At 49.0% G+C, this 14,356-nt stretch overlaps 1 protein-coding gene across 1 annotated transcript; it reads left to right on the forward strand.

Annotated features, from left to right (window-relative positions):
* The first annotated feature begins 583 nt into the window (after positions 1-583).
* On the forward strand, positions 584-13,818 carry LACTBL1 (lactamase beta like 1). Its single transcript, XM_044452292.1, has 7 exons — positions 584-604; positions 4,755-4,896; positions 6,219-6,328; positions 6,709-6,866; positions 8,643-8,890; positions 10,699-10,804; positions 12,840-13,818. The coding sequence occupies exons 1-7, from the start codon at positions 584-586 to the stop codon at positions 13,816-13,818; spliced, it is 1,764 nt and encodes a 587-aa protein (XP_044308227.1).
* The last annotated feature ends 538 nt before the right edge of the window (positions 13,819-14,356 follow it).

A 14,356-nucleotide genomic window follows, 5' to 3' on the forward strand; every position in this document is an offset into this window, starting at 1 on the left:
GCCGGCCCTTTTAACATCATCAGCGGGCAAGAAGCCCTCAGCTCTCAGACAGCACTGCCCAGGCGTGCAAAGCAGGAGCAGGAAGGCTGGTAAGGACGAGATGGCACCTCTTGCTGCATCAGGGAGCTAAATGTTAGACCTCCTGGGGGGAAGGGGATACAAGATGGGCACCTGTGTCTCTCAGGTGGTGGGATTGTTTGCAGGGCAGGACGTGGTGCTCTTTGTCGGACAGATCCATGCCATTTCCAAACCTTAAGCTCCAGAAGAAAAGAACTGGAAAGGTGGACAGTCTTGCAGTTGTCCCACTACCAAGATTGCATGCATTGGAGCTTTTTTTAATTTTTTGGAATAGGGAGGGCTCTGGAAGTGCGGGAACCCCGGGAAGAAGAGTGCTGAGAGACACAGCAATTTTATGAGTGGCTGTGGGATCCACCTGTGTCATTCCCACCCTGCCCACAGATCTCCCATCCTGTGGATCGCCAAGGAACGTGACCGCTTGCTTAACCAGTCCTACTGCTTTTGCAGGATCCCCAGATATTCAGAGGCTGCTGCGAATGCCATGAGGGAAAGTCTCTAAGAAGCCATGGAGGGTCTCCAGCTCCGGGTAAGATGGCGGCAACAGTGGGTGGGAAGTGGGGTTGAACCCGTCCTCTGGATGGCGCAATCTGATGTCATCTGGGAACGACCCCCGAGAAGGAGGTCAAGTCTGCCCCTTTGTTCTCCATTTATGGTGGTTCCTTCAAGCTGTTCGTTGGCTGGGCTGAAGGCTGCTCTGCTGAGAATAAAAATGAGGGAGACAAGCTGGAGGGGTTTTTAGCATAGGTCAGGAGTGGGCAGAGCTCAAGCTGGTTCTTCCCTAGACCCCATGCTCCGTCATCATTCATTAAAAACCTCATGGCCATTTACACATACACACATTTTAAAACTATTTAATCAGCAAATAAACAATTAAAAACCTCTTAGTGTCAGTACTTGATATAAAATAATTAACATACCCGTTAACAATTGAAAAACTGGGCAAATAGTTTTGGCCTGGTGCCAGAAGGAATGATTCTCTGGGGACTGAGTTCCACAATTGGGGTGCTGTAGCGGAAAAGACCCTCCTCCTCCTCTTCCTCTTCTTCTTCCTCATCCTCCTCACCTCTTGCAAGGAGGGCTTTCAGAGGAGGACCGCCACGGATGATCCCAAGGTCCCGGCACGCTTGAATGGAAGGAGATGTTCCCTTAGACGTTCCACAATTATGCTTTTAATGGAAGGACTGAAGCTGTGATTCTATACACCACCTGGTATTAAGTCTTAGTGAACTTAAGAGGACTGCCCTCCAAGAAGAAAGCTTCAGGCTGTATTGCTAATGGAGTCCTTCTCCTTAACTTTCCCTTCCAAGCTTTCTTGAATAAAAGGCTCTTTTACCTTTTAGGTAGAAGCTGGGAAGACGACTTGGGATGAGATTTTCACGGTCGGCTTGGGTTCGCATTCTTGAATGCATGCAGCAAAGCTTCTGCCATGCATTGGTCCCTCCCCCTCTTTCTCTTTATCAAACTCAAGAAAAAACCCATCAAACTCACAACAGACCCTCTGAAGTGCAGTCCTTTTGTGGAAACTTCTCTGATTTAGCTTTCTGCTAAAGCTGAGGGAGACGCATCTGCCCATGCCAAGAGTTGAATCCAACCTGAATCTTCACCTCCATCCCTGCCTTCCAGTAAAGTTGCTGACTCCACCCTCGGGGGGCTTCTGCTCCTTGAGACCCAGGTGGCAGGAATGAGAGAGACATTCTCCAGCACTTCTGTCACATCTGCCCTCCCTCCCATCCCAAAACCCCTCCTCCTCCTCCCAAAGGAGGATTTCCACTAGGTAACCTCAAATCAGACAAGAACTTTTCCCACCTTGCTCCCCTGCCTTCTCCACAGGATTGGGCGACTCTTTCTAAGCATCTAGTCCTGAGTGAGAGACAGGCTACCTTTCTACAGGCAGAAGCATGGCTTCTAGATCGAGGGGGGTATTACTGCCACTCTATACAACTCTGGTGAGCCCGCAGCTGGAGCATTGTGCTCGGTTCTGCCCCCCCCCCCCCCATTACAAGAGGGATATAGCAAGGTTAGAGTCAGTGCAGCTCAGGGCCACAAGGTTGGTGGCTGGTTTGCAGGGGAGCCCATATGAGGAGAGACGGAGGGAGCTGGGTCTCTTCAGGCTGGATAAGAGGAGACTCAGAGGGGATCTGCTGGCGACATACAGGCACATGAGGGGGGGCCATGCAGAGGTGGGTAGAGACCTTTTTTCCCCTGCAGTGGAGGGCAGGATGTGTTCCAGTGGAGCCAAACTCAGGGAACCAAGATTTAGGGTGGGTGCCAGGAAGCACTTCCTGACAGTCAGGACCCCGAGGGTGTGGACTGGGCTTCCACAGGAGGTGGTTGAGGCCCCATGGGTGCGGGTGTTCAAGGAGAGGCTGGACATGCACATGGTGGCCATGTCATGAGTGGAGCTGGCTGGAGCCAGGGGTCAGACTAGATGGCCCAGGAGACCCCTTCTGACTCACTCTGGTTCTATGGTTGTATGGAATAGAAACAGAAGGAACACCTAGGCAGGAGTAATTCAGGTTTAGTGGCATTTTAACCAGCTTGTTGGTGTTAAGATTCTTCCGGGATCATGCAGAAGATCTCATCAGCAGTGCCATCTGGGCAGGGCTCCCAAATTTAGTGGCACTGGCTTGGGCATTTTTCCTTTGCCAGAAATCCCCTTTTCTTTAGGGCTCCCTCTAAAAGTGAGCATGATAAAGCCAAGTAGAGCTTGGCGTTCTGGCTAAGGTGCTCAAGTACACATCTATCCACACTACACATTCATTAGAGTACATAGGTGTATGTATAAACATGAGACACAGAATAGCATGAATGGCAGTTAGATTTGGGGAAAACTCCCACTGGATTCAAAACAAAGCTTTTTTTCCCCCTTTTTTTAAAGGAGAATTATGACAAAGGGGTGGGGGGAGGCCGTTTCCTTGTGGGCTGCAGCTGGCAGAATGAATGCATTTCATACATTTTGTCTGGAATCTGTGCTTCCCAGGAAGCCAGCCCGACGGAACTCGGCGGCTCCGTGACACATTCTGCCTATGCATATACATGGCAGCACAGATAGGATTGCTCTGTTAGACACGCGTGCTTGGAGAGACGTTTGCCAAGCATTCTTATGCATGCTCCTTCGGCCCCTCTTTATTCAACTAAGCTTATTCCCAAGCATTCCACATGCCGAGGATTCCCTCCTTAGAAATGCAGACTTGGAAAGGAAATGCATTCCCAGCAATGTATTTCAAGAAAATGAAAATTTTCATGTGGACGTTTTCATTTTGAGATGAAGGGGCAGCAGGCCAGAATGGACTTCAGGGAGAAGACATCAGAAAATGACTCAGGGTGGGATCCTATTAAGAGCTTCTCTACCTGAGGCTGTTGATTTGTTGAATCTGCTTCCAATTTGGTCACAGAAGTGAGAGCCAAAAACACCAGGAAGAGCATCTTTCCTGATTTTCCTCTCCAGAATCACTAGGGATACTTTGACATAGTGGAATAGCACAGCTGAAGCACTGGAACAAGCTTCTTGTTTTGTTTTAGGAAATGATACCGCATTTTTCCTGCCCTAAGAAAGCTAGCTGAAAATTATTATTATTATTATTATTATTATTATTATTATTATTATTATTATTATAACATTTCTATGCCGCCCCTTGCCGAAACCTCGGGGCGGCTTACAACATGATAAAATACATTGAAATACAATAGTACATAATAAATAAAATGCTGTTTAGAGGAGAGAAGCTATACAGTCAGAACTCATAGCAACTGCAGCTGGGGAAGGAAGAATAAACACTTTCTGTAGAATAAGTAATTTAGAATAAATAATTTATTTTCAATAATTAGAATAAATAATTTATTCTGCAGAATAAATGCTTTCTGTAGAAAAGCTCTCCTTCCTATCATTCCACATCTCTGCTTCAGTGCTGCATAAGGATTGCTTTCTTTAAAGCAGCTTGCAAAGCATGGAATTAATGTTGCATAAGGGTTTCCCGCCAGTGAATCAGTGCCTTTTGCTGGTGGATGAACCTAACAGTGGCTCATCACTGGGATTCTTGCAAAGTTCGTGGGGTGAACCCTCCACCTTTTCCTTTGCCCACAACTAGGGCGAAGCAGTCTGTTTTCACACATTTTTAAGTGGATGCTGAGCTTCTCTCTGGAGATGGTCTGGCTTGTACCCCTTGGATTGCAAAAATAAAATGTGTATGCAGGGGGCAGTAATTTGATAATGACAAGAGCAACCGCAGTCCCACAGAAACTTTCTGACGTTTGTTGCTCAGGGCGGGGGAAGTAAGTCGGGGCTTCTCTGTGGCTGCGGTGACTCCCTCCTGAGCAGATGCTTAGAGATTGAAGGGTTTATAAATAGCTTGAGATCAGTCCCATTTTTACCGCATGGTCGAGAAGCATTAGAAAGAATTAATATTCAGTCTCTCAGGAAGAAGAAAATCCCTCCTCAGAGAACAGTGTTTCTGGGAAACCAGCCTGGCCAAAATCAAGGCAGGCGAAGAGAAGGGACCGAGGAGAGCCAGTCCTTCTGCTGGGCTCGTGTGCCCTTCCCCATCCCGGTTCCTCTCCTTGGGATTGCTCCAGTGTGTCTGTCTTCCAAGCTGTCACCTGCATGAAAGGCAGTGCTCCAGAGCTGAGCTTCCTTTGCAATTCCCGCGGGTGCTGAAGTTCTCCTGTGTTCCTACCAGGCCTCCAGCGAGCACAGACTCTTCCGGCTCTCCAGCATGGAAGTGAAGGTGATCCACGTGGTCCTGCTGGTCTTCTTCCTGCTCTCCGTTGCCATGACCAGCTGCTTCCTATGGCAGTACAGCCTTCCTAAGCTGGAGCCCAGTAAGTCTCACACGCAGAGTGCCCACCGGGGCCACCTCGTTGCCCTACGTACTTGCCACGAAGCGCGCGTGCAGAAGGTTGGCTGATCCCAGTTGAGGTGCAGAGGGAAAGGATGGCCAAAAAAGGCACACAAGAAGAGACTAGGATGGACCTTACGTGTTGCATAGGATCATCATTCGTGTGGATACACGTGTGGAAATCTGGCTTTCAAGGGTTGATGGTCAGCCTCAGTGCCCCCAGGATCCCTCCTTGGGGATCTTTACCTTTAAATAGGACTGGGCCTTTCACTAGCAAGACCTAGCCTCCAGCAGTCCCTCAAATTGAGGGCTGTCCTCTCCAAAAGAGGACACACAGCCACCTTCCCGGCAGGGAGCAACAGTCCAAGCTCAGGCTGGGCATTCCTGTTATGGAGGCCTTCCCTTGTTATGGTGACTCCTGAATGCCAGAGAACAACCTGGATGGCTTTGACGTGTAAGTTGCATCCTTTAAGGCTTAGCAAACATGGAAAGCTCATTCTGAGCTGGCAGACTTGGGGGAAAATTTAGTGGCACATACCCCCTTGCTTCCTCAAGGGATGAGATGGAATAGGGGAAGCTCTGCCTGGACTTGGTTTCCTCTAAAGGAGAGCTCATTCGAGACAGAAGGTGTTTCTATAACATTATTTCATTGACAGACAGGGCATAAGTGGAGATAAGTGCAGTTCCCATCTCAGGTAGGTGCCAGACCTGCTAATCCAGATCAGAAGTTGTCAACTCAAAGTGGGGCCTTGGATTTCCCCCTACGTTAACTTAGCTGATTGGCCAAGAAAGGCAAGGAAAAGGGGTGGAATATTTCCCTTCTGCATGTGGCATTAAAACACTTATTAACCTCATTACATACATCCTTATGTCCCACCTTTCTCCCTCTTGCAAGGTAGCTTATCAGATTCTCCTCCATCTTATCCTCACAACAATGGCCCTGTGAGGTAGGTTGGGCTGAGAGTCTGAGCTCTCTGGCTGAGTGGGGACTTGAACCCAGATCCCTGGAGGCCCAGCCCTGCACTTAACCACTGCCCAATGTGGGTTAACTTAGTTTAAATATAGAATAATCAAGAATGTATGGGCATCTTGTTTCTATGTTTCTAACCCAGAGATGGGTGAATTGATTTATTTCTTGTCCCTGTCAATTTCCTGGACCATCCTGTTCTGTTCTGTTCATGCACTCACCTACAATTTTTTAAAAATCCGTATAAACATTCAGATTTAAATACATGTATATTCAAACTTTCAGAAGTATAAAACGGTATTCTTTGACAAACACAATCCATCTGGGTTTGTTCCCAGGCCCAGCAGTGATGGAGGTCAAGCCAGAAGCAGTGCAGATGTGCCCCCGTTTCCCGGATCCCGTCCCTCTGGACCACCCAATCCCAATCCTGAAGGATGCTCTGGAAAAGGTAAGTTGAGCAGCGAGCCGCATGGCGGGTTTGGGACTCCAGGTGAGATCCAAACTGTGCAGAATGAAGCTGTGCTGTCACTTCCAGTGATGTGCAAACCGTTGTTGAGCTCCGCTCTGTTTTGTCCTTGTCTCCAGCGTGCCCCTGCCTGCCCAGCGACCTGACTCCACACTTTCTGACCTTGCCTTGCTCCTATGCTTGTCCATCTCACCGGTGTCTGAACTTTGGCCTGCCCTTCGCACTGTGTTTTTGCCTGAACCTCATTGCTTCTCTGGTTCCTCATCTTTGACTGCCTGAAGATGTGCTTCTTGCCCCAAGCAGCCATCTCTGGTAGCACAGAGCAAGCCTGTGATTTCTTCCCAATCCCACCTTTGCTGCAGGTGGACACGCTTCTTCGCCAGAAAATCCACAGCCCTGGCCTGCCAACCCTGTCGGCCATTGTCATCTACAACGACACGGTGCTGTGGACGGGCAACTTTGGGAAACGCAATGGCTCCGACCCCTTCTCTGGCATCCCAAATGAGTACACCATCTACAGGTGAGCCCGCATCTCATCCGGCTCCCGCATCTCACCCTGTACGGCCTCATACATACCATGCCGATTCCCTGAGGGATTGGTCAGGCATTAGCTGTTGCTCATGCGGGAGATGCTGCTCCACCCTGTCAAGGGGAGACTGGCCACTGAGCACCAGCTGCTGAGAGTAGTTTGTGAAGGAGGGTAATTGTGTTCCTATCCTATTGCGGGCTTCTTGAAGGTCAGCTCCAAAGATCAGCTACTTTGGAAAACGAGTTGCTGGGTTAGATATCGGGGCCCAGCAAGCAGTGACTTGTTCGTCCAGGCTTGAAACTGGCAACACATCAAGGCAGGTGGAGTAAAAATCAAGGTAGGGCCATTGAAGCAGCTTCAGGACCATGGAAAGCTCCCAATGCAACCTTCTGGAGGACCTAAGGAATGAGGCTTCCAAAGCTGTCTGAGCCTTGAAGGCCCTGAAGAGCCCATGTCCAATTCTGATTCCTCTAGCTACAAGGCAGAAGGTGCTTCAGTAAGCTCAAGTCTAGGGATGCTGGTTTGGCCTCATCCTCTAGCTGGGATTTCATGGGAAGAGGTCCCAGCAGTCCTGCCCTAGAACATGGTGCCTGAACCTCATTGTCATCTGTGTTCCTCAACACTTTGTGGGACCCCAGGTTCTTGTCCCATGGCAAACCTGGCCCTCCTTATGCTCTCTAGTGTACAGGTTTAAATAAAGAGGTGATAATGAAGAACTTCTCAATTTAAGACCCATCGTTGCAGAGACTTTAGTAGACCATTTAGTCTGTTCCTACGCTCAGTGCAGGACACTCCCAGTAGAAATGTGGAGACCTGCAGAGTCATGCGTGCTGGGGAGTACAGAACCTTCTGAGTCCATGCTGCCTTCTCTTGCTTCCATACCTGCCCCTCCTTTACATGCGCAGACACATTCACAACAGAGCTGCTTGCAAATTTGTTTTTCTTACACCATTAAGCCTGATTCACTTCCCGGCAGAATGCATAAATTGGGATGTAGCTGATTTCTCAGTTGAAAAGAAATCCCAAACTATGAACAACATTTAAGGACAAAAAGGTGTATTTCAGGAGAATGTGTACAAAAATGTGTTTTGTGAAAAATGCATTGGTATTTAGATGCATTTGGGAGCATTTGTTAGAATAAATACAGACTGAGATTGAGACGGGGTTCTGTATGAACATGTGAATGCCACAGTTCGCCAGTCCTGCCCCTCCATGGCCTGCTGTCATGCAACCCCATTTCATTCCCAGAAAAGCAACATCAGTAAGATAGTTAAGTAGCAGTTACAAAATATCAGGACTTTTGCCAAATCCTTTTTATTTTCAGAACGTACATTAAAAAGAAGAAAATACATAGGAATGAAGGTGCCAAGGCTCATTCCAGGAATTTAGCATGCAATATCCTTGAAAATATCACAACTCTTAAGACCCCCACTATAAATTTTATCAGGGTGACCCAAATATTAATAAAAGAGACACCAGCATTAAATGATTCACTGGTAATTCACATTAAGACCCCCCCGAAAGAATGGGAAAACCACACCCCAAATAGCAGCAAAGATACATCTTAAACCAAAATGAAATGTCACCCTGCCTTGATGGTTTCTGCTTAAGCAACTTGGGCAAAAGGGGGGCAGAAAGGAAATTCTCAAATTGATCTGTAGAACTCCCCCCAAAGTCAAGTCATTCACAGTGTGTGGGGGGGGGGGGGATGTTTGAGAACAGTCGTTCCAGCTAATGATGCGTTGCCTGTGTCCTTGCATGGGGAAGAATTGCGAGTGTCTCCAAGATCTTTCCCACCATCATGCTGTACAAGCTGTGGGAGGAAGGGAAGGTGACCTCACTGGATGACCCGCTAGAACGCTACGTCCAGAGCTTCTCGATCAAGAACCCGCTGGGGCGGCTCAAAGAGCCTGAGCAGCGGTACTCCACGGATGGGCTTATCTTCCTGGAGAAGGGGGCGCTGCCTCTCAAGCCGTCTCCTGTGACCCTGCGGAGAATGGCCAGCCAGCTCTCCGGTAAGGGCCTGCGCATGGGTGCCACCACGGTGTGTGTGCTCGCCATGTGTACTCCGGTGAAAGTGTCTGTCTGGCTCTCTCATTCAGAAGTTGGGCTGGCTGGCTTTAAAGTGGAGTGAGGTGCATGCTTCATGAAAGGACAATTCGTTGTTGCTTTTGGTTATTTGTTTAACCTCCTTCAGAGAAGTGTCCTGCAGAAGGACTTCCAACCCAGACCTTGGGAGGTGGGCAGGCACATAGGGAAGGAGACGCTCTTTCAAATAACCAAGTCCTGAACCACAGTTACATGGAGAGGGCAGGAGTGCTCAAATAACTTTGCCTCGAAGATTTTGCCTCTGGACTCTGGGAGGGAGCATTTCCTGCTCCATCTCTGGCAACCTGATAGATTGAACCATGCCTGCTTCTGACTCTCTCTGCAGTCAGCAAGAGCCTGGGGGAGTTTTGCCCTTCTCTGGGTGCGCCAGAAGGGCAGGGGGCCTTTCAGACTTTGAGCTGAATGCTCACAGGCTGGGTTCAGTAGAGAGCAACTCCACAACCTTGGAGATACTGGCAGAGGGCACTGAGGAGAAAGGACCTCCCTCTCCTCCTTTTCTGTGGAAATGGTATATTTTCTGCAGAAATGTTCCACCCCCCCCCCCCGCTCCCTTGTGCATACAGCCTTCTCCTGTCCTGGATATGAAAATCTAGCCCAAGGACAAGTCCACATGACTAATCGCTGGACAAATCCGGAAGACCCGAAGGAACTGGTTTGGCCGGTCGGCCACCATTTGGAATGATTCTTCTTGCCAGCATTGCATAAGAACTTCCTGTGCAGCCTTTTCCGACCTTGGTCACTCGCTGATGGAAACTGCCCACTGTTTGGGGTAGCCCCACTAAATCCCGAATATAATAGAAGACTTTTGACAGCAGGGCATTGAAGATGGTCCTAGTCTTTGTCAAGTTCTACTCAAGCTCTACTTCTTATTCCTCTATAAGTGCCTCAAAGGTTGTCACAAAGAGGAAGGACAAGATCTCTTCTCACTGAAACCAGAGTGTAGGACATGGAATAATCAGGTCAAGTTGAGGCAACCCAGATTCAGGCTGGATATCAGGAAAAGCTTCCTCCCTGTCAGAGCAATACAACAGTGGGACCAGTTGCCTGGAGAGGTGGGGGGTCTCTCCCACACTGGAGGCATCCAAAATGAAGCTGGACAGCCACTTGAGTGGGATGGTGTGACTTGGTGTCCTGCAACAGCAGGGGGGTGGACTTGATGGCCTTCCTGGCCCCTTCCAGCTCTACTACTCCATGGTTCTAGGAAGGGTGTAGTGTTCCCACCATTGGTTGGGACCAGTGGCCTGATTGGTCCCTTCTAGCATTTCAAGAGTCTGTGAATTCCAGTGAAGTCATCTGAAGAGGGCCCTTTGTGCAGTATCCTTGAAGGTTTGTTGCATTCCGCAAGGGGACCTAAGTTTGCTAAATCTGAGAAACACACCTTAGTGTGCTAGCTAAAGGTAGCTGTCTGGTTGACTTCCTGATCTGACAGTCCTGAGCTATAAATACCACTGGCTCTGATTTGATACACCTGAATGAATTTGATTCCAGAGGGGGTCAGAGCCTGCCCTGATCTGAAAATTCTCTCCAGGTATGTGCCATGGAATCCGGACTCTCCTGGCATCCCCAGACCATCCAACCACACATCCCCTAGAACCATGGCTGCTCCAAGCCCCTGGAACTGCTCTCACCCCTCCAGATTCAGCAAGAGACAGCGCCTCTCTTCTCTGGAAAGGTAGCAGGGGACAAGAAAATGACTTCTCTCTGGTGGTTGCAGGTTTGCCCAGGCGGCTGCGCTCCACGACTCTGTTATGGAAGGGAACCACCCAAGAAGCACTGGCCCTCCTGAAGGATGATGTCCTTGTGAATGACCCAGGAACCAGGTGAGCACACCTCCTGCGAGGCATGGGGTGGACTAGATGACCTTGGAAGTCAGCTCCAGCTCCATGAGGCTACATGGCAGCAGCTCTTGGAGCGCTTCATTCTCCCTAGTTTCCTAGCTCAGGAGAAGGCCTGAAGGGAATGAGCCCTGCGTAGGGGTTTAGCAGGTCCTCTCCATTCCTGGATTCACGACAAACACCGTAGACGGAGCCTAGCTTTGACACCTGATGGCATTTAAATGCTTCCACTGTGGGAAATCTTCAAAGCAGCTTAGCAGATCCCACTCTTCTTTCAATATCTTCTGAGAGACAAAATGACCCTGGCTGTGCCTCCTGATCCAGGAAAAACAAGGGGGAGATACATAACAAGGATTGTGTTTGTGTTCTTTTGTGTGCTTGTTTTTCAAATGGGAATTTAAATCTAATTTGGCCGTTGAATGTGGAAGCTATAGATGGAAATCGGCAAAACGGAAGCTTATTATTTAGTTATTTCAAACATTTGTATCCCATCCTTCCACATAAGCGCTCGGGATGGCTTACATAGTATAAAATTAAAATCATACAATAATAAAACCACAATTATTAAAAGCATATAAACTGAACATTACCAACTAAAAAGAAAAGGAAGAAAAAATAGAAAATGCGACTGTGAGAACCGAGAACTAAAAAAAATCTTAAAACATCTACAACCCTCAATTACTAAAATGATGGTTAAATGAAAAGGTTGTTACCTGGCGCCGGAAGGAGTGTAACATCAGTGCCAGGCAGGCCTCTCTGGGGAGCGCATTCCATGGTCTGGGTGCCACTGAGGAGAAGGCCCTGCTTGGGGGGGACACCCTCCGTACTTCCTTCAAGGAGGGTTCCCACCATTGTTTCCACCATAGAAGCAGCTCAGTTTGCGCATCACACGCTGGTGCCAGTGGCATGTGCACGTGAGTGGACGTGACTCACAGATCACTAGTGCCACAAGATCATTTCTGGGAACACTACCAAAATGGTCCTCCATCCCACGTCCTTCAGGAACCTACCTTCATTCTTTAAGGAGAGCCCTTGTATTGGGAAGTCTTGGATGATCATCTTTTTGCGATTCTCATTATTTATTTGTATTGATCTATACCTAGAGAGAAAGAAGATGTACCTTCTATTATTTTATTTTAGTAAAATATTTACTTGCCGTCCTTTGCTGCAGCCTCAGGACAGCTTGCGGAAGTATCAATATAAAAAACAAAAATAATACAAATCTCAATAAAAACAATCAATAAACAATACATAATACAATAAATAATCAAAAGTAAATCAAACCAAACCAAATAAATCAAAAGCAACTGTTAAAAACCATTAAAAATACTAATTTTTAAAATACCATTTAAATAAAAATGTTTTATTATGCCCTCCTTGGCACCTTAATAATGCTCTTGATTTGGTGGTTAAACTACCACTTCTTCGCACAGTCCATCTTTTCCGTACTTTGCCAAGTCTGCAATTCCTCCAAAACGGGGAGATTCTTGCTCCTTCCCTCTTTTCAGAGCAGCTACAACTAGTCCAAAATGTCTCCTGGATTTGCACCATGTGTTTGTCCTTTACCAGTGATCTGAGGACTTGCAAAGAACTGACAGCCCTTTATTTATTTTTATTTTTTTGAAAAGCATGTTTTGCAAGGGCCAAAATGTATGACCCCAGTTTCACCTTTCTGAGACTCGGGGGGCAGGGAACGCGAGTGAGTGATGGTCCTTCCGAAGAGTCATTTCAGCACTGGTAGAAGGGCCGGCACTGGCAAGGTGGAAAACATGGATCTGAAAGGTTTTGCCTCACGAGGAAGCTGCCCTACCAGGCTTAGACAAAGCAACAACCCAATGGGGTTGCGGATTCTCAGAGTGGCTTGCTCATGAAAGAGAACCCACCCTTCAGAAGTGTCTTGGGTTCTGACTGCTGCATCATGTGAAGCAGATCTGTGTCCCGGTGCAGAGAGGTCAGATTTTCTAGGCTGGTGGATACCTTGAGGGGGGAAAAATACCTGTTTCCACCTTCACTCTTCTAGGTGCCATTACAGCAACTTGGCTTTCTCGCTGATGGCGCATGTGCTTGCTGAACATGCTGCTGAAGGCGAGTACCAGCGATGGGTCTCAGAGAATATTCTCGACCGTCTGGGGATGGAGGACACAGGCTTTGACATCACACCTCCCATCCGTTCTCAGATGGCTGTTGGCTTCTACAGCAGCGGACAACCTGCTCCCCTCTATGACCTGGGCTGGTACAGGCCCTCTGGACAGATGTACTCCACAGCGGCTGACCTGGCCAAGCTGGCCATGGTGATCCTGGGCACTTACCACCGGCGTCTCCTGGAGCCTGACACCGTCAAGACCATGTTGACGCCCCTCTTCAAGTGCTCCAGCGAGTACTTTGCCAACAAGACCGGCACCCCCTGGGAGATCAACGAGCAGCTGGGCTATGACATCATCAGGAAAGATGGCGACCTGGATGGCTACTCGGCCACCTTCTCCCTGGTCCCCAAGCTCCGCTTGAGCTTCATCGTGCTGATGGCTGGTCCTCGCCCTGCCGGAGGAGACATTGTTGCCCAGACGTATGAGCACCTGATCCCTGCCATGGAATCCGCCTTCCGTGAAGCGGAGAAGAACCTCAGTCCTCCCCCGAGTCCCACCCCCTACATTGGCTACTACACCTACTCCAACCTGACTTTCTACGAGATCAAGGTTGGTGGAGCCGGGGTCCTTGTCATGCAGCAGTTTGGGCCGCACATCGAGGAGCTGATCCCCGAGAACTATCGGACCATCAGATTGCACCACCTCGAGGACCGTGTCTTCCAGGTGGTGCTTGATAAGGAATTTCCATGCACCCTGCGCTTGGGATCAGCCTCAGTTTCCCTGGAGACCCAGGATGGGCAGCTGTTTAATTTCTACCCTTTCGACCGGAAGGGCTTGTCCCCGGGCTTTGATGCTCCCGGCCTGAACACTTACAACGTCCTGCGAATCCACCGGAAGCCCGTGTTCTACAGTTAAGTGATCGCTGCCGGATCGCCGTTTTCTGCTCGGAAGCCCTGCAGCCACACAGCCCGCTCCCCGGTGAGCAGGCTGCAGAAAGGCGGACGGGGAGAGAAGCCCATGACTTCATCACGTTGGTCTTTCCTCTGAAGTAACTCCCTGGCTCCCAGGGGATGGACTGCATCCAGCTGCCCACCTGGACACCACCACGAGGCACGCCCCAGGCATTCCACGACCCACCGAGGCGTGGCATCTTCGGGGAAGTGCTAATCCCTCATGACACAGAAACCGGGATCATGTTACTGGGACATGCTGCAACTCACGTTCTCAGCATGCACAAGTTCTGAACTAGGGCCAATCTTGAAACAATGAGAGAGAGAGAGAGAGAGAGAATGGGAGAGAATGTTAATCCATTCCTATAGACGAACTGAGCGCCAGGCAGCAAGCATTACTAGGGATGACCAAGCCACCTCCATGTCCCAGAGGCACTGCTTCCTCACACCTACACACCACGACGGAAGCTGGGGCAGAAGGGAAGATTGTGTGATTCCTCCCT

This window comes from Varanus komodoensis, unplaced genomic scaffold (assembly GCF_004798865.1).
Source record: "Varanus komodoensis strain SLA01 unplaced genomic scaffold, ASM479886v1 scaffold71, whole genome shotgun sequence".
NCBI classification, from domain to species: Eukaryota; Metazoa; Chordata; class Lepidosauria; order Squamata; family Varanidae; genus Varanus; species Varanus komodoensis.

Excerpts from the sequence above, each read along its gene's own strand:
- LACTBL1 (XM_044452292.1), top strand. The coding sequence starts at position 584 with ATGGAGGGTCTCCAGCTCCGG. Across the intron at positions 4,897-6,218 it reads CCTTCCTAAGCTGGAGCCCA|GCCCAGCAGTGATGGAGGTC; the intron begins GTAAGTCTCACA and ends GTTTGTTCCCAG. Across the intron at positions 6,867-8,642 it reads AATGAGTACACCATCTACAG|AATTGCGAGTGTCTCCAAGA; the intron begins GTGAGCCCGCAT and ends TGCATGGGGAAG.